Genomic DNA, 26,807 nt, shown 5'->3' with positions numbered 1-26,807 from the left:
AAAAGTTGAATGGCATTTTAAGTAGACAGTTTCTTTAGAGCAGTTTCAGATTTGCAGCAGAAGCAAGTATTTTTTCAAAAGTTAACTTCGAAAGAACTTTGAAGAAATCATATTTACTCTTTTAATAATAGAAAGAATAGGGCTAGAGATTTAGGCTCAATGGCACCATGCCTGCCTTGCAAGCGTAAGGTCCTGAGTTCAATCCCTGCTACCCCCCACCCCAAAATAATAATAACAAGAAGAAGAAGAAGAGTAGGATAATGTTTTAGTTTGGTGTGAATTTAGTGGTGTACTCATCAGGCCAATGTGATGGTGTGGTAGGTCACTTTGTCACATTTAGTGATGGGGGAGGCAGAAGAGTTGCCTTCTATGTTATTTAAAATTATTAAACAACTGTGTGTTACTGTTAACATGATTTACAGGATTAACTTCATAAATCTACATAATACTAGATGAAATACTCAAATGATTAAGGATCAGAGTTAACCAGAATTTATAGGTTGTGAAATTTGGAAGGGAAACAATCTATAGTTAGTTATTTAAGATTCAAATAATTGATTTGAACCTTGAAATGAGAACCAAGACCTGTCATGTAAAGGTACAAGAGCCCAATGATGAATGTAACTGTACTGTATACCTAAAATGTACCTATATCAATGAGGAAAATAAAAAGAAAGAATGAAACTTGGTATATCCCCACCCCATTCCCATTTCACTTTTAATTAATAGTGATTGTACTACTAGTATTGATTCCATGCAGGTATTTTTACTTAAATTTAATAGTCAGTGATTTTATTTCCAAAATGTTAAATTATATTGTATTTTAAGATTACCATCTTTACTTGGATATTTTTAGGTTCAAGGTAAGGACCCATCAGTAGAAGTCACACAAGACCTCATTGATGAATCAGAAGAAGAACGATTTGAAGAAATGCCTGAAACTAGTCATTTGATTGACCTGCCCACGTGTGAACTCAGTAAACTTGAAGAGATTGCTGATTTAGTTACCTCAGTTCTCTCCTCACCTGTTCGAAGGGAAAAGCTGGCTCTGGCCTTGGAAAATGAAGGCTACATTAAAAAACTACTGCAGCTGTTTCAAGCTTGTGAGAACTTAGAAAACACTGAAGGCTTACACCATTTGTATGAAATTATTAGAGGAATCTTATTTCTAAATAAAGCAACTCTTTTTGAGGTAATGTTTTCTGATGAGTGTATCATGGATGTCGTAGGATGCCTTGAATATGATCCTGCTTTGGCCCAGCCAAAAAGACACAGAGAATTTTTGACCAAAACTGCAAAATTTAAGGAAGTTATACCAATAACAGACTCTGAACTAAGGCAAAAAATACATCAGACTTACAGGGTACAGTATATTCAGGATATCATTTTGCCTATGCCGTCTGTTTTTGAAGAGAATTTTCTTTCTACTCTTACATCTTTTATTTTCTTCAACAAAGTTGAGATAGTCAGCATGTTGCAGGTAAGTGCTGTTCTTCACAATTCTGTTTTTAAGTATTCCATGATACAGCTGTTATTTTAAATTTTTGTATTTTTAAAATTGAGATGGGTTATAGGTAAAATTCACAGTTTTAACCACCTGTACATATACAGCTCATTGGCATTAAGTACATGCAGTGTTACATAATAATCATCGCCTCCATTTTCAGTTTTTTTTTGTCATCCCAAATAAAAACTATTGATTAAACAGTAACTTTCTCCCATTTCTCCCATCTCTTGGTAACCACTGTTCTACTTTCCATCTTGGTGGATTTGCCTGTTGTAGATACCAATGACACGGTTCTTCTGTTTGTTTGTTTGGTTTTTTAATGTGTTTATTTATTTATTCATTTTTATACTGGGGATCGAACTCATGCCCTTGTGCTTGTGAAGCAGGAGGTGGAACACTGAGTCAATTCCCTGGCCCTGACACAGTTCTTTTGTTTGTTTTTGTTTGTAGGGGGGGTTGGTTTGTTTTTTTTGTTGGTGGCTTTTGTTTTGTTTTTCTGGTTTTGGGATGTTTGGGGTTTTTTGCAGTGCCGGGGATTGAACCAAAACTTGGCAAATTTTAGGCACCTGCTTTATCACTGAGCTACAACCCTAGACCTGTGCAGCTGTTTTTAAAAGTATCTTTTATTCCAGCCAGATGTGATGGTGCATATTTGTAATTCCTAGCACAGTCTGAACGGCTGAGGCAGGAGGATTGCATGTTTTAGCCCAGCCTAGGAAACTTAATGAGACTCTGTTTTAAAATAGATAGATAGATGATAGGCAGTCAGGCATCAGGCTGGCAGCCTGGCTAGAGTTTTAGCTCAGTGCAAAGACTCTGGGTTTCACCACCAGTTACCACAAAGTATAGGGTGGGGGTCAGCTTTTACTCTGTTTTGAGAACCAGTTATTGGTTTGCTTATGAGTATGTGTGCTTAAAACTTCACAGATAATTCAGACATATAATCACGATTAAGTAAACCCTCAGTAATTTTTTTCTTTTTTTTTTTTTTTTAATACCGGGGATCAAACTTGTGTCCTTGTGCTTGCAAGGAAGGCGGGGCTGAGCTAAATCCCTGGCCCTTAGTAATCTAGATAATGGTAATTGGTTAAATTATTGACTACATGAAGTTGATTTTCTTCTGTCTCCTTGCTAAAATACAAGTTTTGTCAGGCATGGTGGCACATACATGTAATCCCATTACTCAGAAGGCCTAGGCAGGAGGATTGCAGCTAATTCAAGGCCAGCCTGGCTACCTATTGAGACCCTGTCTCAAAAAACAAAACAAAATAAAATACAAATTTCATATTGTGTTTTATATTACTCTTTAATATCTTAATAGTATAGTAAGCATACCTTTGAAGATTTTACATTACTTGCGATAGTAGACTATACTTGGTGTCTTGTGTTACTGCCTTTGTTATTTCCTTATCAGTTACTGAGTTCATTTAATAGCTACTACATATGTACTTAGGATAGTGGTTCATGAAGTATGGTCAGTGGATGTGGGACTGCAAAACCCTTTCGGATGAGTCACTTAAGATTTTCCCTTTTCCAGCTTCATATTAGTATGAGGCTGTATTTTTTTTTTTTTTTTTTGTATATACTTCAGCCAAAACCATGTGTCATAGTAGATTGAATACGGGAGTTGTCTTCTGTTAAGCCAGTATTAAAGAGGTGCAACAATATAAAAAGAATTTTTAGCCGGGCATGGTGGCGCACACCTGTAATCCCAGCACTTGGGAGGCTGAGACAGGAGGATCGCTGTGAGTTCAAGACCAGCCTGGGCTGCACAGTGAGTTCCAGAGCAGTCTGAACTACATAGTGAGACCCTATCTCAAAAAAAAAATTTTTTTTTAAATTTTGGATCCTATAGTTGTTTCTCATTTAAAATTTTATATAAATGTAATGGCTTACAGAATTTTAGAAACTTTTTCAAATGCTTTCATTATAATTTTAATCATGATAAATACTAAGCATAATACATATAATGAAAATGATTGAGGCCCCTCTTAAGTTTTTTTTAGAGTTATTACAGGTACCCTGTAAATAAATAATTGAAAACCTCTGACATACTACTTAACTATTAGATTCTATATTATGACACTTCCAACCAATATTAATCTTTCTGTTATTGCTTATATTTTATACAGGATATATTTTTTCAGATCATTCTTTTACCCAATGAGTTTTTTTATTATTCCCCAGTAATGAATGTGAGGGAGGTTAAACGCACATTATATTCTTTTCATATATGTAGGACGAGTTTTTTTTAAATTAAATCATGCATTACAGTTCAGAGTACCATTTTACTTGCTGACAAAATAGAGTCTGCAAATAGAATCACATTCTATAATTGATGTGAAGAACCTAGTGTCAGAATCTCAAATGTACTTTTCAAATGACTACTTTTGACTTGGAGGGTGTCATTTTTTTTTTTTTTTTTTTTTTTTTTTTTGGTACCGAGGATCAAACTCGAGTCCTTGCGCTTGCAAAGCAGGCAGCAGAATCACTGAGCTAAATCCCCGGCCCTGACTTAGAGGGTTTCTATAAACATTTGTAGCACATTGTTGTCATTTTATATTATACTTTAGAATACATTTGTAAAAGCTGTAGTAGTATAAATCGAGTGAAGCTTTTAAAAAAGAAAATGTTGGGTCTGGGGATTTAGCTCTGGTTCTGCTGCCTACCTCACAAGGACAAGGACCCAAGTTTGATCCCAGGCACCAAAAAAAAAAAAAAAGAAAGAAAGAAAATTTTGGGTTGTAGCTCGTTGTAGAGCCCTTGCTTATCATGTGAAGTGCTAGGTTTAGTACCCAGTACAAGTCTTCCTCTTTTCTGGTCCATGAAGATACATTTTATGAAGTAGGCAAATACTGTGAACTACTACCTCTTTTATTAATCTGAGATTTACCACTTAATTATATATGCAGTAGTGATGCTCAGTTCTGTTTTTAAAAATGCATGAGACCAGTGATTAATGTAACTGTACTGTATACCTAAAATGTACCAGTAAACTCAATGAGGAAAAAAATCCATGAGAAAAGTAACTAAGGTTGTGGCCAATGGCCTTGAAATTCTCAATTCCAAAAGCTCAACTCAGAGATATTTGGCTAGATATAAGATGTGTTCACACAGCCTTCTGACTATCTAGTATACATTTCTGTGGCCTTTCAAATGACTGAATGATATTACATGAATTAAATAAGGCAAATGAAAATGTAAACGTTTATTAACTGGACCAAGATTTAGTAGTAGAAAGATTTATGTAAATAATAGCCTAAAATAGGTTAACTGAGAAGTTATATGAAAACACATAATGTCATTCGTGGCTCCTAGTATGTATTATATAACACATGTTGACATTGTTGTCTAAAGTAGATATGATAAGGGCATCAGATTTTAGTTAATCTGAATTTTCTAGCTAACTACAGATCTGAATTTCCTAAAATTTAGAAAGATTCTTCAAACATATTTTATAAATTAAATTCCTAATGGCCTATAAAGTGAGGTTACTTCTACATGAACAGTAAAGGAATAAGATCCTTTTAAGAAGAGGAAATTTTAATTTCTGCCCTTACTAGAAATGTTTAGGGACAGTAATCTCAAATGTTGACATTTTAACACATACCATACATGGTATTTCTACTGTGCTAGGTAAGAGTTGAATTTAAAGCAAACTCAGAATTTGTGGTTTTAGGTTTGTTTATTTACCTACTTTGTAAATAATGAGGTTTCAGCACTGAGAGAAATAACTTTTCATTTCTTACTAATTAAATATGTAAAATCTTCAAGTGCCTTAAAAAGTGTTTGCTATGGTATGATTCTTTTCAAGAGTTTTTTTTTTTTTAACTCAGGTAAAAGGTTTACCATATTTAATTTTTTTATTAGATTTGGCCCTTTCTAACTTATGTGTGTTTTGCTGTAGTTAATTCTTAAGTTTGAACTTAGGAAGGTATCCTGAAATTGATTTGGTAAGAAGGACATTTTTTTAAAGATCCAGATTCTAAATGCTTATTCTGTCACTAGCCTCAAATAAGTCCACACTTTAGACTTCAGTCTCCTGCAGGTTAAATTTAGACTAAACAGTGTCTTGAGTAATTTTATAAAGCCTGATCTAATTTTAAATTTAGGATGTTTTAAGTCATTCTTAAATGATCATTGTGTTCGCTATACTGTTTTGCTTGATTTTACATTAAATTCAAAAGAAGTTTGACAGGCTTTATAGAAGCCTCTGTTCGCATTTTGTTGTGATCCGAAAGAATAGCCACACACAATTTAACTTACATAATTATACTTTGTTAAAACAAAAACTCAAGTGAGAAGTAAACTGAAAGTGGTCTAAAAGGATTAGTTTAATTATTTGGACAATAAGGATTTAGGAAAAGACCTGTCTTTTTGTAAAGACATATGATAGCCTTTAAAAGTTATCAAGTCATTTGTTGCCCTGCTGTATACATTGAAGCACATTAATTTTGTAGCTTGAAGACTAGTGAAGAATAATGCTAGAAATTAAAAATATTTATATATACTAGCAGTCAGAAAGCATTCTCCTAAAAAATTACATAATACTTGAGATTTCCTGTATGTATAATATTTTATACAGTTCTAGCTATCAACTCACAAGTACTGAACCATATAAGAAGAATTGAATTTAAATGGGAAATTACTTTTATCAAGGCGTTGGAACTTTATTCTATGAGAATATTCTGAAAAACGTTAAAAATCTTCAGACAGGAAAGAATGAAGATTTAATCTGGGAGAGATATAGGAAGATAAAAATTATTAAAGATGTGAGTAGAGGTAAATATGTACTTCTTTATCAAAATGATAAAAAGGAGTCAATGCTGTAAATAACAGCATTCTGAGTCAGACTAATGAAAAGATTTATCTCACAGTGTTTGTGTTTGAGTTGCACCCACTGATGTTTAGTGAGAGAACTATGTACTTGTATGATTGTGCAGAGGGCTTTTCATTCATGTATTTCTTCATATATGTTCCATCATCTTTCACAAAAGACTTAAGAAATTCATGTCATTTAGTGGATAATCCCCAGTAGGAAAATGATAAGTATTTGAAATATATCCTTTATATATTATGGTTAGATTTTGCTGTCTGCCATGCAGATCTTATTGCTGTGAACATTTTAAAAACATACCACTTTAATTAAAATTAATAGAAATTGCATCTCATAAAAGTAAACTTTAAAGATGTAAGTAAAGCTTAAAAGCACTGATAAATTCAGTTTTCTTTTAGCAGATTTTGATGTAGATCTTGTGAAATGAATTTCAATATTTATGTCAATTTTTTTCCTTTGTAATTCATAGACTGTACTTATTGTAGAAATTTGAGTACAGAAAAACAAATAATCTGTCACCAAATTAGTATTTTAATGTGTAAACCTTCTATACTTTCACACATAATTTTATATTTAAAAGTACACAATTTAATCTATTATGGCTTTCCTCACAATAGCCTGCCCTGTGTTTTCCAAGGAGTACTTTTTCTCTTCTTTTTAGCTCAAGCCAGTTTCTCCCTTACTTTTTACATTTACTTTTTCAAATAAACTTTGTCACTATTAAAAAAAAACAGGGGCTGGGGATTTGGCTCAGAAATTCCACTGCCTGCCTCACAAGTGTAAGGGCCCAAGTTCGATCCCTGGTACCAAAAAACTCTACATAGTTTATTGTATTTTGTTTGTACTTTTAAATAATGCTTAGGAAATTGACACTTACCTGACTTTTAATACTTTAGAGTCAGAATGAAGTTATAGTATTTTGTCATTTAGTTGCATTCTTGGAGATAACAACATGAGAATGCTCTAGTTGGGCAGAGATGATGATTATATTTTATGAGTTTTTGTGTTTTGAGCGGCTTTTTAATCTTATCTGCTGCCAAGATTTAGCTTCCTTTATTGCTGTTCCTGTGCCATGTGTTTTCTAATTGTCTATGAAATGGCAGAGAGATCTGACCTGTTTGAATTGTGTTTTAAGAATAAATAGACCCAAACTTAAAAAAAAAAAGAAAAGAAATAGACCCTGAAAGAGGACTAGAAAAGATTCCAAAATTAAATTAGTTTGCCAGATTACCTCTAGAATATCTATTTGGATTTTCTAAAGCATTCTCTAATAGTGATATTTCTAGTTAGATTCTGTACTCTAAAATTTTAGGTTTTATGATGAAATGCTAATGTTCATCTGGTTTTACAATATTTTATATGAATCAGAAATTATTACTTTTACTAATATTTTATAGCAATTTCTTTTCATGCAGGAAGACGAAAAGTTTTTGTCTGAAGTTTTTGCACAGTTAACAGATGAGGCTACAGATGATGATAAACGGCGTGAATTGGTAAGTCATTGTTGAGATTCAAATTCTTAAACAGGACTTACTCATTTAGCTTGCATAGCCTTTAGCCTTGAAGTTGTTGAATTGTTTATAATTAGGATGTGATTTATAATTAGTATGTGATAAAAAATGTATGTAAATTGAACTCTGAAGTGACCATTCAAAATTTCTAAAAATTTGTTTTTATATATTTTAGAAAACTCTTCCCCCCCCACCCCCACAATGAGGGAATCTGAATGCTTTTTAAATCCCAAATTATATAGATGGTTTTATATCAAGATAATACTGCAAAGACATTTTTGTAGTTATTGGTACTTACATACTAGAGATGCTTTCCTTTTTAAACAGGAGATGTAAAGAGAATGCTTCTTGACAAAGTGAATGGCAAATCATTTGGTGTGTTTGAAATATTTTTCATATTTTATTACTTTTATAAGAATTTTTTTTCAAAATATAAGCTTTTTACAAGGAAAGAATAGTGATTGGTTTTTGCTAGATGTTTGCCTTTTTTTCAAACATAATGGATTTGTGTATTGTACAAAATAATGAAAGATTTTTGACTTAAAAACTTCTGAATCGGCCAGGCGTGGTGGTTCGCCTGTAATCCCAGCACTCTTGGGAGGCTGAGGCAGGAGGATCGCTGTGAGTTCGAGACCAGCCTGGGCTACATAGTGAGTTCCAGGTCAGTCTCAATTACATATTAAGACCCTGTCTCAAAAAATGAATAAATAAAAATTTCTGAATCATCTTTGGGTAGTTATCAGTAAAATACCCAGTTTTCTTATTTGCAGAATTAGTGTTATAAGCTGGAATCTCTAATATCCCTTTTAGTTCCTCAAAGTGTATCATGTTTTAGAGTGCTCAGTGGGAACTCAGCCAGTTTATGATAGGGCAGTTTCTATGCACTTGCTTTATGTAGCATTTTTGCACTGTAATATATTAAGAGAGATTCAGTGTTTGAGAAATAATGGAAGGTAAACTTTAATGGAATGCTAGTTTTTAATGTAGGGTTTGAGGAGCTAGGATATTGTGGGGGTAAAAAACAAGATACTTTAGAAGGTTGATTCCCATACTATATGGCTAAAATAGTGTACCCTAATTTATTTTTATGAATATTAATTTCTCACTATAATTTTTTAACATTACAGGTCAATTTTTCCAAGGAATTTTGTGCATTTTCTCAAACATTACAGCCTCAAAACAGGGATGCATTTTTCAAAACTTTGGCAAAATTGGGAATTCTTCCTGCACTTGAAATCGTAATGGTAATTATATGGTGTTTTTTTTTTTTTTAATGCTTTTAAAATTGTGAGTTTGCAATAGGTTTTTATGTTATGAATAGGAAACAATTTATTACAGTGAAGCATATTGAATTCTTTATATACACACACTCATACATATATCCACATATATAAATATACACACATATATATATCCTCTTTTCCCAAAAATAAGATGTAGAGATCAAAAGTGCCAGCCCCTATCAGCCTATCTTTACCTTACCTGCCATCACTATTTTCTTGCTCATTGGTTACTCCATAAGGCAGTTAAGGCAAGGATAGGTTCATTAGGGCTGACATTTTTGATCTCTAGTTTTCAAGGCTGATTATTTACCAGCTGGGTCTTATTTCAGGGGAAACACAGAGTGCATTGGTATGGCATATTGAATTCTATAGTTTATTGTTCAACTGTTGTGCTACCACAATACTTTGAATTTTCAGATTATTTACTGTTTAATTTGTTATGTCAGTAGGTAATCATTTTCATGTAATATGGCTTCAGGTGAATAAAAATCCCTCATGTTTTTGAAAGACTTAACCTTCTTTGTAACAATGTTAAGGACATTTTATAAACAGCAGTAAAATATCTTTTCTTTATAGACCAGTGGGTGGGGTAAGGAAGGACCAATAGCCCAAAAGGGTACTGAGGGTTAGGTCATGGTTCTCATACATAAGTTATGTTTTCTTCATGAATTTTAAAAATTTTCAATAATACATATTTATAGTGTTGGTGCATGTATATAACACATCTTAATTCTTTTTACTACCTTTTACCCTCCTAGCTTTCCCTCTTCCCTCCATCTCTTGGTCCCTTTTCCAATTGTATTATTTTTATCCATTGACATTTACTATATGAAAAATTAAAATGAGAAATTTTAGTAGTATTCGTTTTAAATAAGCAACCCATTGTCAATATCAATAAACTATGAAAAAATAATTTTTCTAAAACAAAATAATTTAGTGAGAAGAGTGGCAATGTTTTATTTTTGTTTTTGTTTTGTTTTGTTTTGTTTCTGTTTTGCTAATTCCTTTAATGTCTGGCTTAGAATATAGCTAGATTCTCATCGTTGCCTCTGTATCTAATTTGTGTGGTGTCACTATAATGCCTCTGGAAAACAACACTCCTGTGATTGAGACTGAAAAAGGCAAATAAATAATCTTTAATATTATGTATTATGAAATGGTTTTAACCTTGTAGACTTCCTGAAAAGGTTATTAGATCCCTTGCTAGGATTTTCAGGGCCACACTTTGAAGACTGCAAGGATTGTTTTCAAAATTATTGGCTTAGAAAATTAAGTTTTGGGAAGGTAAAAATGCCCAGAAAGAGCCCAAAAGTGTTTTCAAAGCACCTTCTATTAGGCAAGTGATGGCACAAATTCAGTTACATGGCAAATCCAGGAGAAAGACAGATGCTGGTAACCTTTAAAGCCTTAGCTGAAGATAGCATTCTTTGCTTGTTTTTGCATATATTCCAATAAATCCTTTGGGAGTTGTGGGGGGCTGGGGATCAATCCCAGGGCCTTCTGGGTGATAGGCACTCACTTCACTGAGCTGTGTCCCAAGCTCCTAGCTGGATTTTTTTGACAGCATGTTTAAAGCATTGCTTTATAATCCTGTGCTCATTCGTGTTCTCTCTCTCTCTCTCTCTCTCTCTCTCTCTCTCTCTCTCTCTCTCTCTCTTTCTCTATTGAACCTAGAGCTGTTATGTGGATCTATATTCCTAGCCCTTTTTTAAATTTTGAAACAGGCTGTCATTAAGTTGCCCAAACTAGGCTTGAACTTGCTTTTCTGCAGCCTCAGCCTCCCAGGGTACTGAAATTAACATATTGGGTAGGACAAATACAGAACAATTTTCATTGTAGAAAATTCTGCCACACAGTGCTGCCCTAGTCAAGAAAGCTTTTTTTTTTTCAGGAGCATCATGCCCTGACTTATGATTGGACTGTGGCTTACTCTTAAAGGATGGAGGGGGATAACACCCCCTGCAAGCTCACAACAGAAGACAAAGATGGCAGATTCTGCTTCTGGCATATGTTGATCTTGAGCAAGGTCCTTTGCTCCTCTAGTCCAGTTCATTCACAATAAAGCAAGAAGGACATCAGACTAAAAGACCAGTCAGACTCAAATCTGTCCCAATGCCTTGTGATGCTGAATGAACTGGCAGAATATTCTCTATGTGTTTTGGATCATGAAGTGCATAGAACTTTTCATCTTCCAAAATAATTTCATTTTTTCACCAGGGATTTAGCTCAGTGACTCCACCGCCTGCCTGCCTCTCAAGCATAAGGTCCTGAGTTTGATCCCCAGTAACAAAAAACAAAACAAAATAATTTCATTTTAGAAATATAATTTGAGATTGACTTTTATTGCAAATATTCTATATGTGATTCTTTATAAAATTGAGGCATAATATTTATGCATTAGTCAGTTTTGTCTTTTAGGAATTTGATACTCTTTTTAGTCATTTTGAAATCTATCATATTGGGGTGGTTTTTTTTTTCACTTTATTTTCTTATTAGGACATGTTTGCATTACGTAATGACCACATTCTTCCTGCAAAATTAGTACATGTACATAACATCTTAATTCTTTTTCATCCCCTTCCCCACTCTCGCTCTATCTTATGGTCCTTTTCTCTTTTGCAAAAGTCTTATCTTCCTATTATTAACCTATTACCTATCTTTTTTTTTTTTTTTTTTTTTTTTTTTTTTTTTTTTTTTTTTTTTTTTTTTTTTTTTTTTTTTTTTTTTTTTTTTTTTGCTCTTTATATTTGGGGTTTTCATATAAGAAAAACCATGCAATATTTAAGCTTGTGTGTCTGATTTATTTCACTTAACATTATGGCCTCTAGTTGTATCTGTTTTCCTATAAATGACTCAAGTTTATCCATTATGGCAGAGTAGTACTCCATTGTGTCTAAATACTTTATTTTCTTTCTCTGTTCATCTCTTGATGAATATGATATATAGGCTAATTCCAAGATTAAGCTTATGAACTGGGCTATTATAAACATGGATATGTATCATTCCAATATGATGTCTTTAACTCTTTGGGGAAGGTACCTAAAGACAAATAGCTGGATTCAATGTAATTTGTATTTTTAGTTTTTTTGAAGAATCTTCAAATATTTCTTTTTAATGGTTTAAAAAAAAAAACCAACAGAAACTAATCTGTGACCTGCCCAAAAATTAAAGTATTTATAAAAAGACAGGAACCAAAATATGGAGAGATTATGTACTTTAATTGCAGTTTAAAGTCTCAATCTAAGATATTACTTGAGAAGTAATGCATGGATTTGAGAAAGAAAAAGGAAACACAAAATAACTTTTTTAAAAATAAATTTTATTTTATCCCTTTGCCCCCTCAAGCAGTCTTCCCTCTCTATATACAAAAGCTTTTTTTTTTTTTTCCAGCTTTAATTGAGTTTATTGGTACATTTTAGGGATACAGTACAGTTACATTCATTGTTGGGATCTTGTACCTGTACATGATAAGTCTTGGTTCTCATTTTTTCCCCTTGTCCTTGCTACAAAAGCTTTGTTTCCATTTTTTTCTTCTATTTTCACTTTTTTTTGTCCCTTCCTTCCTTTCTCCCTCCCTCCTCCCTTGTTCTTCCCATTTGAACAAGGAATAACTTTTATTAACAGTTACTAAGTAATCTTCCTTTCCTTTTATCAGGGCATGGATGATTTGCAAGTCAGATCAGCTGCTACAGATATATTTTCTTATCTAGTAGAATTTAGCCCCTCTATGGTCCGAGAATTTGTGATGCAAGAAGCCCAGCAAAGTGATGACGTAAGTAATAACACTGCAGTTCCATGTGAATTGACTTTGGAGTACTGGTAGTACTGTTTACAGACTTGTGAGAGAAAGCTTAACCATATCCTTAATTTGTGACTTTGGCAAAATCAGAATATGTAGCAATTGATTAGTTTATTTCAGAGGAAAAACATTCAGCTCAGTATTGGTATAACAATCTGATCAGATTTTTTAAATACTGATTCTTTTTTTTAAAGAGGGCTAATGAAATATAATTTCATTGCCTGACAAGATTTGCAGTTCAGATTCTTATCTAATGTAGCTAAGAATTTGCTTTCATTTGTTCATTTTTTTAAGTGAGAATGAAAGTTTAATAGTGATATCAGTTTTGTCTCTTGCCACTACAGAAATATTTAAATTTTTTGTCTTAACATTTTATTTATGTATGTATGTATGTATGTATGTATGTATGTATGTATTTATTTATTTGTTTATTTATTGATTGATTGATTGATTGATTGATTGCACCACCATGCCCAGCTTGCCTTAAAATATTTTAAGGGCAAAATAAACAGAGTTGTAATTTAAGTGCTCTGTCTTCTACTAAAGATAATTTAAAGTTTGAAGTACAGTTTAATTGAAGTATAATTAAGTCCTTAAGGAAATAGTTTGATTCTGAATTTTAATTTGATGATTGCATGATTTATTTAATTAAATTATAGCTCTGTATGTTTTGTGTTTAATGTCTTCCCTTTATTTTGGCAATGGTGCTAGAGATTGAACCCAGACCTCAGTGCATACTAAGCAAGCATTCTACCATTGAGCCACACCTCCAGCCTTCATATCCAATTCCTTAGTGTCTGCTTACATTTTTACTTTTTTGTTACTTCCATTTATTAAAATAAATTTCAGAATCAGTTTGTCTATTACTGTAGTTTAAACAATAGAAAAATAATTTTGCATAAAGTATATTTTAACTTTTAAAAAAACATGTTGAATCTGATTTTAAAGAAATAAGCGCATATTTTATTTATCATTTGATAATTACTGTTGTTATTTCATTGTTGTCTTTTGCAAAAGATAACTGAAATGATCACTCCCATTGCTCTATTCTTAGCAATTTATGTAAAGGAATTAATTATAAAATGACCATAAATCTCACACCATAACTGTAAAGTTAAAGTTCTTAACTCTTAAAGCTTTGACTTTCATTTTCATTAGCAGTACTTTTCTTGTTTACATATACTTAATGCATAAGACTAATGCCTTTCTGAGTTTCTTTTTTCTTTTCTTTTGACATGGGGATCTTACTGTACTTCAGAGTTCAAATATTAAGGTATGGGAAATATTAACTTTTTTTATAGTTAGCATTCTTTCTACACAGGCTAAAAGTATCACTTAGCAATCAGTAATTGCTGTTTTTTTGTTTTGCCACAGAGTGCATAAATTTTTATGCTAATGGCCTTTGAAGTATTCATTAAAACTTACTGTAGAATTTCACAGAATAAGTAGTACAGTTATAACTGAACTTATTTTGGCTAGTATTTTCTCATTTAAGAATATATTTATATTAATTTTAAATATGATAGTAGTATTGGTATTATTATTTTAAAATTCAATTTTAGAGGTTCATGCTAAACTATTTACAATATAATTCATAAAGTATGCTTCACAGTAATTCTGGAGGATATGAATAAACTGGTTAGGGTATAGATAAGATTTAGTATTGAAGATACAGTATTGAAGTTAGATGATGGGTGGGATTTAGTCTGTTATTTTCTTTGGTTTTGCATTATGTCTGAGATTTGCCATAAAAAAATTAAAAATACATAAGATAACCTGTCATTGACTTCAGTATTTTGTGTTCAACAAATCACTTTTTGTTCTTCAGAAATCCTCCTTTTTTTTAATGTTTTATTTAAATCTTGCTTTTTTCTTTTTTTTCTTTTAAATCCCTATGTAATTTTCACTTTTAATTTAGACGGAGTCTCCCTAACTTCTTCAGGCTGGGTTTAAACTTGCAATCATCTTGCCTCGGCCTGCCAGAATGCAGAGATTACAGGCATGCCCCCCCCATGCCCAGCTCAAAAGTAGTGTTTAAATTACAGAAAAGTTACAGTAGCAGTAGAAAGAACTCGTATATGTTCTTCACCTTGATTCTGTCATTGCTTAATCTTGTATATATATATATATACATATATATATATATATACTCATACATACATATTTTATTTTTGAGCCATTAATTGAAGTACAGAAATGATGGCACAGTGCTTTCTGTAGTTTACATTCCTGTTTTGTTAATTGTGCCAGTAATGTCCATTTTAATCAAGACGAAGTTTCTGATCCAGTATCCCAACAATTTGGATTTGTTTCATGTTTCCTAATGAATATATTCAAGATATTTCTCTGTGGCAGGAGTGATTCAGAAGTAATGTTTACTTTGGTGTGTCGTATCAGGAAGTATACTATGTTTTAAAAATTATGCCAGGGATTTTAGCTCAGTGGCACCATGTCTGCCTCGCTAGCATGAGGTCCTGAGTTCAATCCCCAGTACTGAAAAAAAAAATCAGTTGAGCTTTTCTTGGACCAGGCTGTTTGTTCCTTTTCAGAGACTTAGGGAATTAAATAATTAAATTCTAATGTAGAATCTGAGGAGGTATTGTTGTGCGCTTCTAATATGTCAGAGTGAAGTATTGGAGATACATACATTCAGATTATAATATATGCAGGAGGAGCTTTTTATTAAATTCAAACTGGGTATAGTGGTTCACACCTGTAATTCCAGCACTCTAGGAGGCTGAAGCAGGAAGATCATAAGTTGCAACCCAGCCTGGGCAACTCAGCACCTTGGTAAGACCCTATCTCAAAAAAATAAAGAAGGCTGGACATGTAACTTAGTGTGAAGTCCCTGGATTCAGCCCCTAGAACTGGGGCAGTAGGGGGTAATCTTATATTGATATTTCAAAAACTGGAAGTCCAGCAATTTTTATTCTACTAAATTTAGGATATTCTTCCTGCACTTGACATATTTTTCTTTTTCATAATTGTTTACGGCCTTCATAAAACCTGATATACACAAATGCTAATGTTTTCTTGATCCTACCAGAAAAAAGTATCAGTACAAAATTTTTGTGTAAATCTCTTATGATTCCTGCGTGGCTGATAGTGAGTATATAATGCCATCAATTACAAGATGTATCACAATCTTGAAATGCTTGTTTGTTTTTTCACACTACTTGAGAGTGAACTCATGGCCTAGCTCATGCTAGGCAAGTGTTCTCCCACTAAGCTATATACCAAACTCATTTATTTATTTATTTATTTATTTATTTATTTATTTATTTATTTATATTTATTTATTTATTTATTTATTTATTTATTTATTTATTTATTTATTTATTTTTTGAGACAGTATCAGGCTGGATTCAAATTTGAAATAATCTTAGCACAGCCTACCAAATAGCTGGGATTGCAAGGTATCGCCACTGCTGGCTCAAGACATTAAAATTTTAGGGAAATCTGTCTACAGAATTAGTGAAATAAATTGTTCATTATATTTCCCATTCAGAAAATAAGAGATATGGGCTCAAAATCTGGGTAATTTCTCAATTCCATTTGTAGCTATCCCAAACTTCCCACATTGTTCATTTTCAGGGGAATATTGCAGAATTCTTAAGCCTGCTTAGATGTTCTTTAATAACAAAAGTACTGCATGTGCTTTTAAGAATGGTTTGAAGTTGGAGCAGATGATAAAAAAGGAACATCATGGGCTGGGGATTTAGCTCACTGGTTCTGCTTCCTGCCTCACAAGCACAAAGACCCGATTTCAATCCCTGGTAGAAGGAAAACAAAATTCTCATGCTGTGGCTTGTCTTTAAGGGCCAGGGATTTAGCCCAGTGGTGCCATCTACCTCGCAAACACAAGGTCCTAAGTTCGATCCCTGGTACCCAAAAAAAGAAAGGGGAGCGGGAAGGAACATCATTTCTCTAAAAATTGTAATTTAGAATTAAAACTTTGAGATGTTTACCAGAAACTTGTTAAATTTACTTCTTTGTTGCTATTTTTAAAGTCCGGATAGTAAATGTGACATTGTGAGTCTTATGGTCCTATCACCACTAATCAGTTTTACCGCTGTATCATGAACTGGACATTGACTGAAAATTAGTGGATGTGGCTTTGTTCCTATAAATGTTCTATTATAAAATTTTTCTTACAAAGCAGGCAAACCAACAGGGTAGTCTGTAGTTTGCTGACTCCTCTTGAACCCCCTTTTCAGTATACTGTAGATAAATTGTACTGGCATTTAAAGATTGAGTCTGAATTGAAGATTATACCTGCAGAAACTACAGTGGCAATTTGAGAAAAGGAGCAAAACAAAATCATAGAAATAAATAGACACTAATGGGGAGGAAGTTGTTAGGACCTTTTAAGAGGGAATAGATTTTTTTTTTCCACTAAGTTTATTGGTACATTTTAGGTATACAATGCAGTTACATTCATCATTGGGGTCTTGTACCTTAACGTGATGTATCTTGGTTAAGAGGGAATAGATTTTTATGCCCTATCATTGGAATTAATTCATTAGGGTTACCCTGTAAAGATTTAAGATCACTGGGTGTAGTGGTACATACCTGTGATCTCAGTACTTTGGGGAAGGCTGAGGCAGGGAAATTTCAAGTTTGAGCCCTGCTTGGGCAACTTTAACTTAGTGAGATCTTGTCTACAGGTAAAAAAGTTTTGAAAAGTGCTGAGATTATAGGCACTTGTTACTTATGGGGCCGGGGAGACTAGGAAAGGTTTTTATTTACTTATTTATTCATTTTTGTCAGAGGCTGAAAAATCTGTTTCAGGATTATATGATGTGTGATTCTACTTGTTCAGTCTGTTACTAGATTTATGCCTGAGGGTAAAATCTAGAGTAAGAATCCCTTGGAGCCTCCAGGGAACAAGTTACTGGTAATGGGTCATTTTCTACTTCCCTTAAAACTGAGGTGCCTCTGCTTTTTGTTTATAGAACTTTGAAGAACATTGAGAAGGAAAAGTTTTAAATAAACTCTTACATTCTGTTTATTCTTTATATGATTCTGACAGTTTCAATCGGCATATTTGTCGTATGTCCAAACGTGATCTAATGGAAGCATGTTCTCTTTCAGGATATCCTTCTTATTAATGTTGTAATTGAACAAATGATCTGTGACACTGATCCTGAGCTCGGAGGTGCAGTTCAGTTAATGGGACTTCTTCGTACTCTAATTGATCCAGAGAACATGCTGGCTACAACTAATGTAAGAAATTACCCTGAGATTAAAATGTTTTTTCTTGATCAGTTTTAGATGGTTTTGTAATAAAATTTGAGAAAGAAAACATATCTCCATAAGTATTTATACATTTGGTATTTAAGTAGCAGTAGTATTCTTGTAGCAACTTTCTTTGCAACAAATACCAGGTTGTAACTGGTTAAATCTTAATAAAATGTTAGGAATACCATTTATGGTTCTTGGCTTCTTACATGTTAACTTCTTAAAAATTCACAGCAATGTAAACTGTATATTTCAAAATTGTAAATGGTAAAACTAAATTTATCACAATAAGAAAAGAAAAAGTTGAATATATTCTGAAGGATCTTAAGTCATAAAAAAGGATTTAAGAAAGTATTCCAGAATAAATGGTTATTTCAGTGTGGAAGGGTTATTTTCCATAATAAAATTCACTCATGAGAGAGTACATGCATCAATAATTTTATAATTGTTAAGCTTCTCGGCCCAATTATGTAAAAATGAGTGGCAAAAAGTAAAAGGTGTTTTCTAAATCATAAACTTTCAATTTATTTTTTCCAAAAAACTTCATTTTTATTATTAAGCCTTATAGTACAAACCTGAAAAGTAAGCAAAAAACTGACAGTAAACTCCATGAAGTTTCTTTCCATTTGAACACTTTCTTTCTATTCCCCAACATCCATTATATATTTCACTCCTTTCTCACACCAGAGAAACAGTGTAATTTAAACATGTGTGTTTGATTTATTTCACTGAAGAGTATAATCTCAAGGTCCATCCATTTAGTTATAAATGTCTGAAGCTCATCTTTTATGGAAGAGTAGTATTTCATTGTGTTAAAAAAACTACATCTTTATTCATTCATCAGTTGGTGGGCATTTGAGCTGTTTCCAAGGTTTAACTATTACAAACTGTGCTGCTGTAAACATGGGTGTGTGTATATTGCTGTGGCATGATGTTTTAAATTCTTTTGGGAAGACCCAGCAGAGGAACAGCTGGGTCAAATGGGACTTCTAATCTTTGTTGTTTGAGGTATCTCCATTTTGATTTCCATGGTGGTTGCACCAGTGTGCCCTCCCACCAACAACAAAGCAGTATTCCTTTCTCCCCACAACCCCGCCAGCATTTGTTACTAGTTGATTTTTTTGATACCAGCCATTCTTTCTGGATTGAGTTGAAATCTCAGTGTTTTAATTTGCAACTCTCAAATGACCAGTGATATTGAATATTTTTAATGTATTTATTTGCTATCTCTAATTCTTTCTCTGAGATGCGTCTTTTCATTTCACATGCCCATTATTGCATTGGGTCCTTAAATTGGTGGGTTGAGGGGATGGCTCTGGTTTTTTAGTTCTTTATATATTCTAGATAATAGTCCTTTTTCTGAATAGCTGGTAAAAATCTTCTCCCACTCTTCAGGTTGTCCCTTCACTCTGTTGGTGGTTTTGGTTGCTGTGTAAAAGCTTTTTAGTAAGATGAGATCCCAGTTGTTGATTCTTTGTAATATTTCCCCTGCAGTCTCGGTTGTGTTCATGATGTCTTTGCCTACTCCTGTGTCCTCAAGCATTCTACCTATTCTCTCTTCCAGCAGATTTAAACTGTCTGTTTTAATATTTAGATCTTTGATCCATTTTTAGTTTAGGTTAGTGCATGGTGAAAGATACAGGTCTAGTTTCAATCTTCGGCATGAAAAACACAGACTTTTAAAATTTAAAGAACAAATCTAAATTTCATCTTTTCATCTAATGGTTTGATAATCAATTCAGTAATTTTTCTTTCTTTCTTTCTTTCTTTCTTTTTTTTTTTTTTTGGTACCAGGGTTCGAACTCGGGCCCTTGTGCTTACAAGGCAGGTGGCAGAACCACTGAGCCAAATCCCTGGCTCTCAATTCAGTATTTTTTGAAATTCAGATAAGTAGTGAAATACAAGATTCTAAATTTTAAGCAGTTAAGTTTAATTATCTGTCTTGGTTTGTTTGGGTTTTTTTTAATGTTTTTTCTTCAGGAAAATATTTAAATATTTTTGTTTTTTAACTTTTGATTTTTTTTTTTTTTTTTTTTTTTTTTTTTTTTTGGTACCGGGGATTGAACTCAGGTCCTTGCGTTTGCAAGGCAGGCCACCAAACTGCTGAGCTAAATCCCCAGCCCTTGAGTCATATTTTTAAGGATGACAATTTTATATAGTTCTTGTTTATATTGGGAAAATGTCAATCTTCTATACAATGAGAGACAAATGATCAGCAGTGGTGATTATAGTGCATGCTGTTCTGATTCAAGTTATTTGAGTGTTTTTACCTTATACGTAATCATTCATTTGTGGTAAGAATACTTAAAATCTACTCTTAAGAATTTTTGGATATGCAGTATAAATTGCTGTTAATTGAAACAGTCATTCTTCAAATCACTGACATCTTTGAAAAAAAATTGTTCTCAATTTTTGTGTAAAAATTTTTTATAATACTGTCCTTTTGCTTTCATTTTTATTATATAACATGAAATAGGTTAATTTTCATGCTGCAGATATAAGATTGATGTGAATGTTAACCAGTTTTGGGTTCTTTCATAGTATCTTGGGGGTTTTTGTTTTTTGTTTTTGTTTTTGTTTTTGTTTTTTCAGAAAGGGTCTCACTATGTAGTTGAGATTGACCGGGAATTCACTATGTAGCCCAGGCTGGTCTTGAACTCACAGTGATCCTCCTGCCTTAGCCTCCCAAGTGGTGGGATTACAAGCGTGCGCCACCATGCCCGGCTCTTTCATAGTATCTTAAAGTATTTGTTGTTCATGTATAACCTGCACTGCTAATTGTTTGTGTTTTTTAATTACGGTAATAATTTTTCAAAATTCTGTATGTTTCAGAAAACTGAAAAAAGTGAGTTTCTGAATTTCTTCTACAACCATTGTATGCATATCCTCACAGCACCACTTTTGACCAATACTTCAGAAGACAAATGTGAAAAGGGTAGGTTCTCTTGTTTATGTGCTTGTGAGTTCTGTTTTTATAAAGGGGTAAAATAAATACTAAAACAGACTGTTGGCGTTTCATATGACAGAATTTACTATTCTTGGAGAACAATTGGCAGTCTCATAACCCTCTCTTTTCCTTGCATCAGGATCCAATAGTAGATGGGTCAGTCAAAAAGATGAGTAAAGCAGATGCTGATTTTTAAAAGCAAAACAAACCATAAACATTGTAAACTTTTTTGTTGTTATTTTTTCTTCTTCTTTTAATTTTTAGTAGAGCTGGACATTGAACTGAAGGAGCACTGAGCTACATTTTCAGCACTTAATTTTATTTTGAGACAAGATCTCATTTAATTTGCCCAGGTTTCCCTTGAACTTGGACTTAGCTCCCCCCACCCCCCACCCCGTAATTGGGATTAGACATCTGCTTACCTAAGACCTTCTACTTAAATATTTTCACTTGATCTCTAAATGCATAATCATATGACAGAGGGACAAAAGTTTTGGGGTTTTTTTTGTTTTGTTTTATTTTTTTGTTTTTTTTTTTTTAAGTGTGTATTTTTATTTCATTTCCATATTGTCTTTGTTGAACAAATTACATTTATAAAACGTGAATACTGATTTCACTTGATTAAAATGAAGTTGAAATCTAAAGATATTTTTTAATTATCTGAGTGTAGAATCTTACTATGATTCCAAGTCTTTTCTTCCAAGTATTCATATTTCTGTATGTCTAATTTGGCAGCAATTTTTTAGTGGATTTCTACTACATTATACTTAACCCATAGGTATTACAGCTCTTTTAAATTTCATCAGTGTGCAATTTTTAAATTATGATTTTACCATAATACACGCTAGGTTCACAAAGACTTTGATAAGTACAGGGGGTGATTTAAAAATATGGTGAATGTTTAAATATAAAGCAATTTATTACAATAAAATGCACATTGCCATTGATTCCTCCTCAAGAACGCCCCTTTGTTTCGAACACACTTAACTCATCATTCTTGCCACATTCTGAAGCAAATCTGCAACTCCTCTTTTGTGAGTGCTTTTATGAGACATAATTTTAAAAAGTATATAATGAATGCTACTGCCGAGTGCCATCCAGTGGAAAGACAGGTTTGTAAAAAACATTGCAGTGTGTGTGTTCATCCATCTTATTGACCAGAGTTGACATTATGGGAATCTGGCTCTTCCTTAAAATCAAAATGACCATGAAAGGTAAGTGTTTCGAATTGATTCAGGACTTTGAGGCAGCCACCTTAACACAGCTGAAGATATTCACTAAAGACAACTTTCAGAACTGCTTCAGAAAGTAATGAGAACAATGGGATAAGTGTTTGAAATGAAGAGAATAGTTTGAATGGGATTAATGGTGATGTTCTTTTACCTTTAAAATTTTTTTCTTTATTTAAACATTCACTGTATTTTCTGATCATACCCTGTATGCAAGAAAATTATTGAAACCAGAAAGGATGTGGGGCATACTAAAATATTAGCTACTATCTGGAAAATTTTGGTAATCAAATAAAAGGAAGCCAGAGCAGTATTTTAAAAAATAAATAAAGTTGTAACATGGGTATACCATATATAATACCATCAATTTCTTTCTGATTTTATATCCAAGAAGTGTTTGTGCATATGCATGAAAGGTATAAGAATGTTACTGTGCTGCTTGTAATAGGAAAATAAAGTGTGGCATATTCATATAACAGAAAAATAGTGTACAGCAATTAAAGTAGATTTCAATATATCATCTAAATGAGTCTCAGAAATACGAAATTGAAACAAGTCTTGGTGGATCATGCCTGTTATCCCAGTACTCTGGGTAGCTGAGGCAGAAAGATTTGAAGTTCAAGCCTAACCTGGGTAGCGAAGCAAGACCCTGTCTCAAAAATAAAAAGAGGGCTGGGGATGTAGCTCAGTGTGAAGGCCCTGGGTTCAATACTCAATACCCTAAAATAAAAGTTAAATGGGTACCAAAACATTCCATTTTATTGCAGAATGATTATATTTATGTACAGTAAATAATGCATGTTTAATGTTCATTTCAAACCACTTCAGCATACAGAAACATATGAACATAGGCTTATATATTCCAAGTAGGCTTTATCAAAACTAACTTGCCATACTTTTTTTCAGAGTTCTTAAATACAACAAAATTAAATACTTGGAGTTTTTGTGTTATTTTGCTGAATATAATGTGATTTTTTTTCTATTTTCTGTTTTTCAAATTTGATAAATTTATATCTATTATACATATTATTTTGCATTTTCCTTTTATCTAGGGCTATTTTTGAGATCTTGTCATATTGATAATCCAGAATTCTTATTTAATTCTTTCACAGATTATCTTGCATGAGTATGCTATAATTTAGCCATTCTCCTTCTAATATACATTTTTCTAGTTTTCCTTATTGTAATCCTCAAGCTTGTTTGGAGGCATAGGACTACAGTCTCAGCTACTTGGGAGGCTTAGGTAAGAGGATCACAGGTTTGAGGCCAGCCTGGGAAACTTGGCCAAGATCCTGTCTCAAAATAAATAAAAAGACTGGGAATGTAGCTCAGTAGTAGACTGCTCTTAGGTTCCTTCCCAAGTACCATAAATAAAAATAATAATGTTCCATATGTATTCCTACATTTCCCCATACAAATATGTTTGTATGACTCTAGGATAGAAAATATCCTACTTATTTTTAGAAAATAAAAGCAAGAACATGTTATTTAGAGTTTTGTTATCCTGAAATTTTAAAAATTATTGTTTTCCATTTAAAAATATGCAAATCAGACATCCATTTTTGGTTGATGAATAAAAGATTTATCCATCTTATCTCTGGTTGTAATCTCACTTTTAAAATCAGAATATTCTATATTGTCTTTTAATAATTCCATATCTGTGCCCAGTGCTATGAAAGATTGCAAGTGGATGTATAATATTTGACCAGAGCAACCAATTCTTTAGTTCTTTGTTGTTGTTATTTTTTTGGTGGGTTTTTTCCATCTTTGGTATTTTGAGACAGGGTCTGGCTTTATAATTCAGGCAGGCCTCGAACGCATGGTGATCCTCTTGCCTCAACCCCAAGAGCTGGTATTACAAGCATGCACCACAATGCCCATAGTAAAACAATCCACTCTTAATGGTCATTATGAGAGTTAAAGAAGATTGTGATTGAAAATGGGTATTGTATATTATAAAATCCTAAGAAAATGTAAGATGTTACTAAGCTATTTTATTGTAATTTTTTTGTTATTGTTAGATAAATTTGTTGGATCTAACAAAAACAACACAATTTGTCCTGGTAAGTACAAATTCATATTTTATTTTTTAAATCTAATAAACTAAAACTAGTTAGAAACTACACTTTATGACATTTGGTTGCTTATTGTCTATAATCCTAAATCTAACAAACTCTATTGTCCTACTTACTTAGAACATGTGTAGCCATATAAGCCTGGTAGTATTGAAGATGTATGTGCTCTGTGCACCTAGCATTATATCTCTTCTGCCAGGCTCATCAAAGCTCCAAGAGAGCTACTTTCAAATCAGGAGTCTGTTCAGAGATTAGATCAGAGATACGAATAATTTCTAGAATTAAGGAAGGAAAGTGAAAACAAGACATTTAAGACTATAGATCATTATATTAAGATTTTTTGTAAATAAAATTTAAGAATTTAAAAATTTTTTTTTTTTTTTTTTTTTTTGGTACCGGGAATCTAACTTGAGACCTTGTGCTTGCAAGTGAGGTGGTGGAATCACCGAGCTAAATCCCGAGCCCAATAATTTTTTTAAATGGTGTGGAACTAGTTCAAAATTTGGCTATGATGCAATGGCTGTTTATACAGATTAGATTGAAGCAAATAAAATTTTACTCACATTTAAAGTAGAAACTATTTGAAATACCATAATTATATTTTTTATTTCATGGCCATTCTGTTATTAGATAGAATGCTACCTTATTCCTGATTGCATCCTAGTTCCACAAAATATTTTGGTATATAATCTTGTTTAAATAGTTATACCTGGTGGTGTTGATTTTTTTATATTCTGCATATGATTCCATAATCTCCTCAGTTTAACTTCCTTAAACTTCCTTGCTTAAAGCGTTCATAAGAGTATGACTATGATTATCCACCTTGATACACATTTAAAATTTGATGTTCAAGAAACAATTCAAGGTAATTCCATGAATGTATAAACCAAAGCCTTTTGGGGCAGCGGGCTGCTTTATTTCAATGGCACTCTCTCTTTGTGAATTAATGAATTATTTTTTAAATTGTTTAAAAATTTCAATGTCTTATTTTCACTTGCTATTCAAATACCCAAAATGTCCTTTTCTTGTAAGTGTGTTGAAAGCATTTTAAGAAATTTTCATTGAGCTATTTGGGCAAAAATGTGAGGTGTTTCCTGTACTGTGGGACCTTTTATACATTCATTAGTATTAATATTATGGAAACATTACTGTTTTGTTATCATATCTGTGGTATTGAGTTTTTCTTTCTTTTAATACATTTTTTGCACAAATAAAAGCCTTAAAAATATTTAATAGGTAAAAGTGATAATACTTTCAGTCTGCCTAATTAAAAAGTAAAAAATCTATAGCCTTTTTAACTGATGTGAAAATGGTAGAAGAGTTTTAACTTTTGCTCTGAAGTATAGGAAATAAGCGTTATTTATTCTTTTTAGGTGTTTTACGGTATATATTTTCATGAGATGACTTTCTTTTGTAGATAATTATCAAACAGCACAGCTACTTGCCTTAATTTTAGAATTACTCACATTTTGTGTGGAACATCACACTTACCACATAAAAAACTATATTATGAACAAGGACTTACTAAGAAGAGTCTTGGTCTTGATGAATTCCAAGCACACTTTCTTGGCTTTGTGTAAGTAACAATTTAAATGAACAAAATTGCAAAGTGTTTTAAGAAACATTTTTGAGAGCCGGGCATAGTGTCACGTGTCACAACCAGCACCAAGGAAGCTGATGTGGAAGACTACTGAGGTATAGACCAACCTGGCTACATAGTGAGTTCAAGCCAGCCTGGATTACATAGTGAAACCCTGTCTCAAAGGAAAAAATAATATTTTTGGTGGAGATAAAAATTAAAGCAATACATTTGAAGTTACAGTACTTACCTAGCAGTAAACACTATTATATCAAATGTTTGTGAGAAGTCCTACTCTTGGTTTTGGGTTTGGTGTTTTATTTTTCTTAAGGGCAAGAGTAGTAGGTTATAATGGTTCCCCACTCATACATTGCTCACATTTAAATTCAGATAGCTTACCTTTTGTTGTGGTATAATACCACATGCATGACAGTATTTCACTAATAGAACTAGACCTGCTTCTGTGAATTATCATTTAGTAATTTTGTCACATAACTACACAGATTGGTGTACCATTGTCCAGTGAATAGGTTGCAAGACTGTTGTTGCTTTTTAGCAACTCCAAACTGCACTGTGGTTTGCCTACTGTACTAATCTTTTTCATACTTATTTATTTCAATAATATACTTTGCCATTTTTTATATTTTAATAATCCTTTTGAACTTCAACATGTAACTGCCAGATGACTTTCCCAATAAGCTTGAAACACTTGACATTCTCCTAGCAATCTATTATAGGTACTTTTTCCTTTTCTTTGTCTGTCTTTTTGTTTGTCTCTCTCTCTTTTTCTCTTTTTCTC

General features: G+C 32.7%; 1 protein-coding gene across 1 annotated transcript in view; it reads left to right on the top strand.

The window, feature by feature from the left end:
* Ppp4r3b (protein phosphatase 4 regulatory subunit 3B) overlaps positions 1-26,807 on the top strand; it is a 58,214-nt gene that overhangs the window by 16,681 nt on the left and 14,726 nt on the right. Inside the window, exons 4-11 of the mRNA XM_010615868.3 lie at positions 857-1,480; positions 7,760-7,837; positions 8,983-9,099; positions 12,794-12,910; positions 18,032-18,163; positions 21,011-21,113; positions 24,376-24,417; positions 25,847-26,005. Coding sequence (XP_010614170.1) covers positions 857-1,480; positions 7,760-7,837; positions 8,983-9,099; positions 12,794-12,910; positions 18,032-18,163; positions 21,011-21,113; positions 24,376-24,417; positions 25,847-26,005 — 1,372 coding nt within the window. The remainder of the gene's footprint in view (positions 1-856; positions 1,481-7,759; positions 7,838-8,982; positions 9,100-12,793; positions 12,911-18,031; positions 18,164-21,010; positions 21,114-24,375; positions 24,418-25,846; positions 26,006-26,807) is intronic.

This window comes from Fukomys damarensis, unplaced genomic scaffold, assembly GCF_012274545.1.
Source record: "Fukomys damarensis isolate Sample0158 unplaced genomic scaffold, DMR_v1.0_HiC HiC_scaffold_2, whole genome shotgun sequence".
Lineage (NCBI taxonomy): Eukaryota > Metazoa > Chordata > Mammalia > Rodentia > Bathyergidae > Fukomys > Fukomys damarensis.
This window is presented reverse-complemented; position numbering and strand designations above follow the sequence as displayed.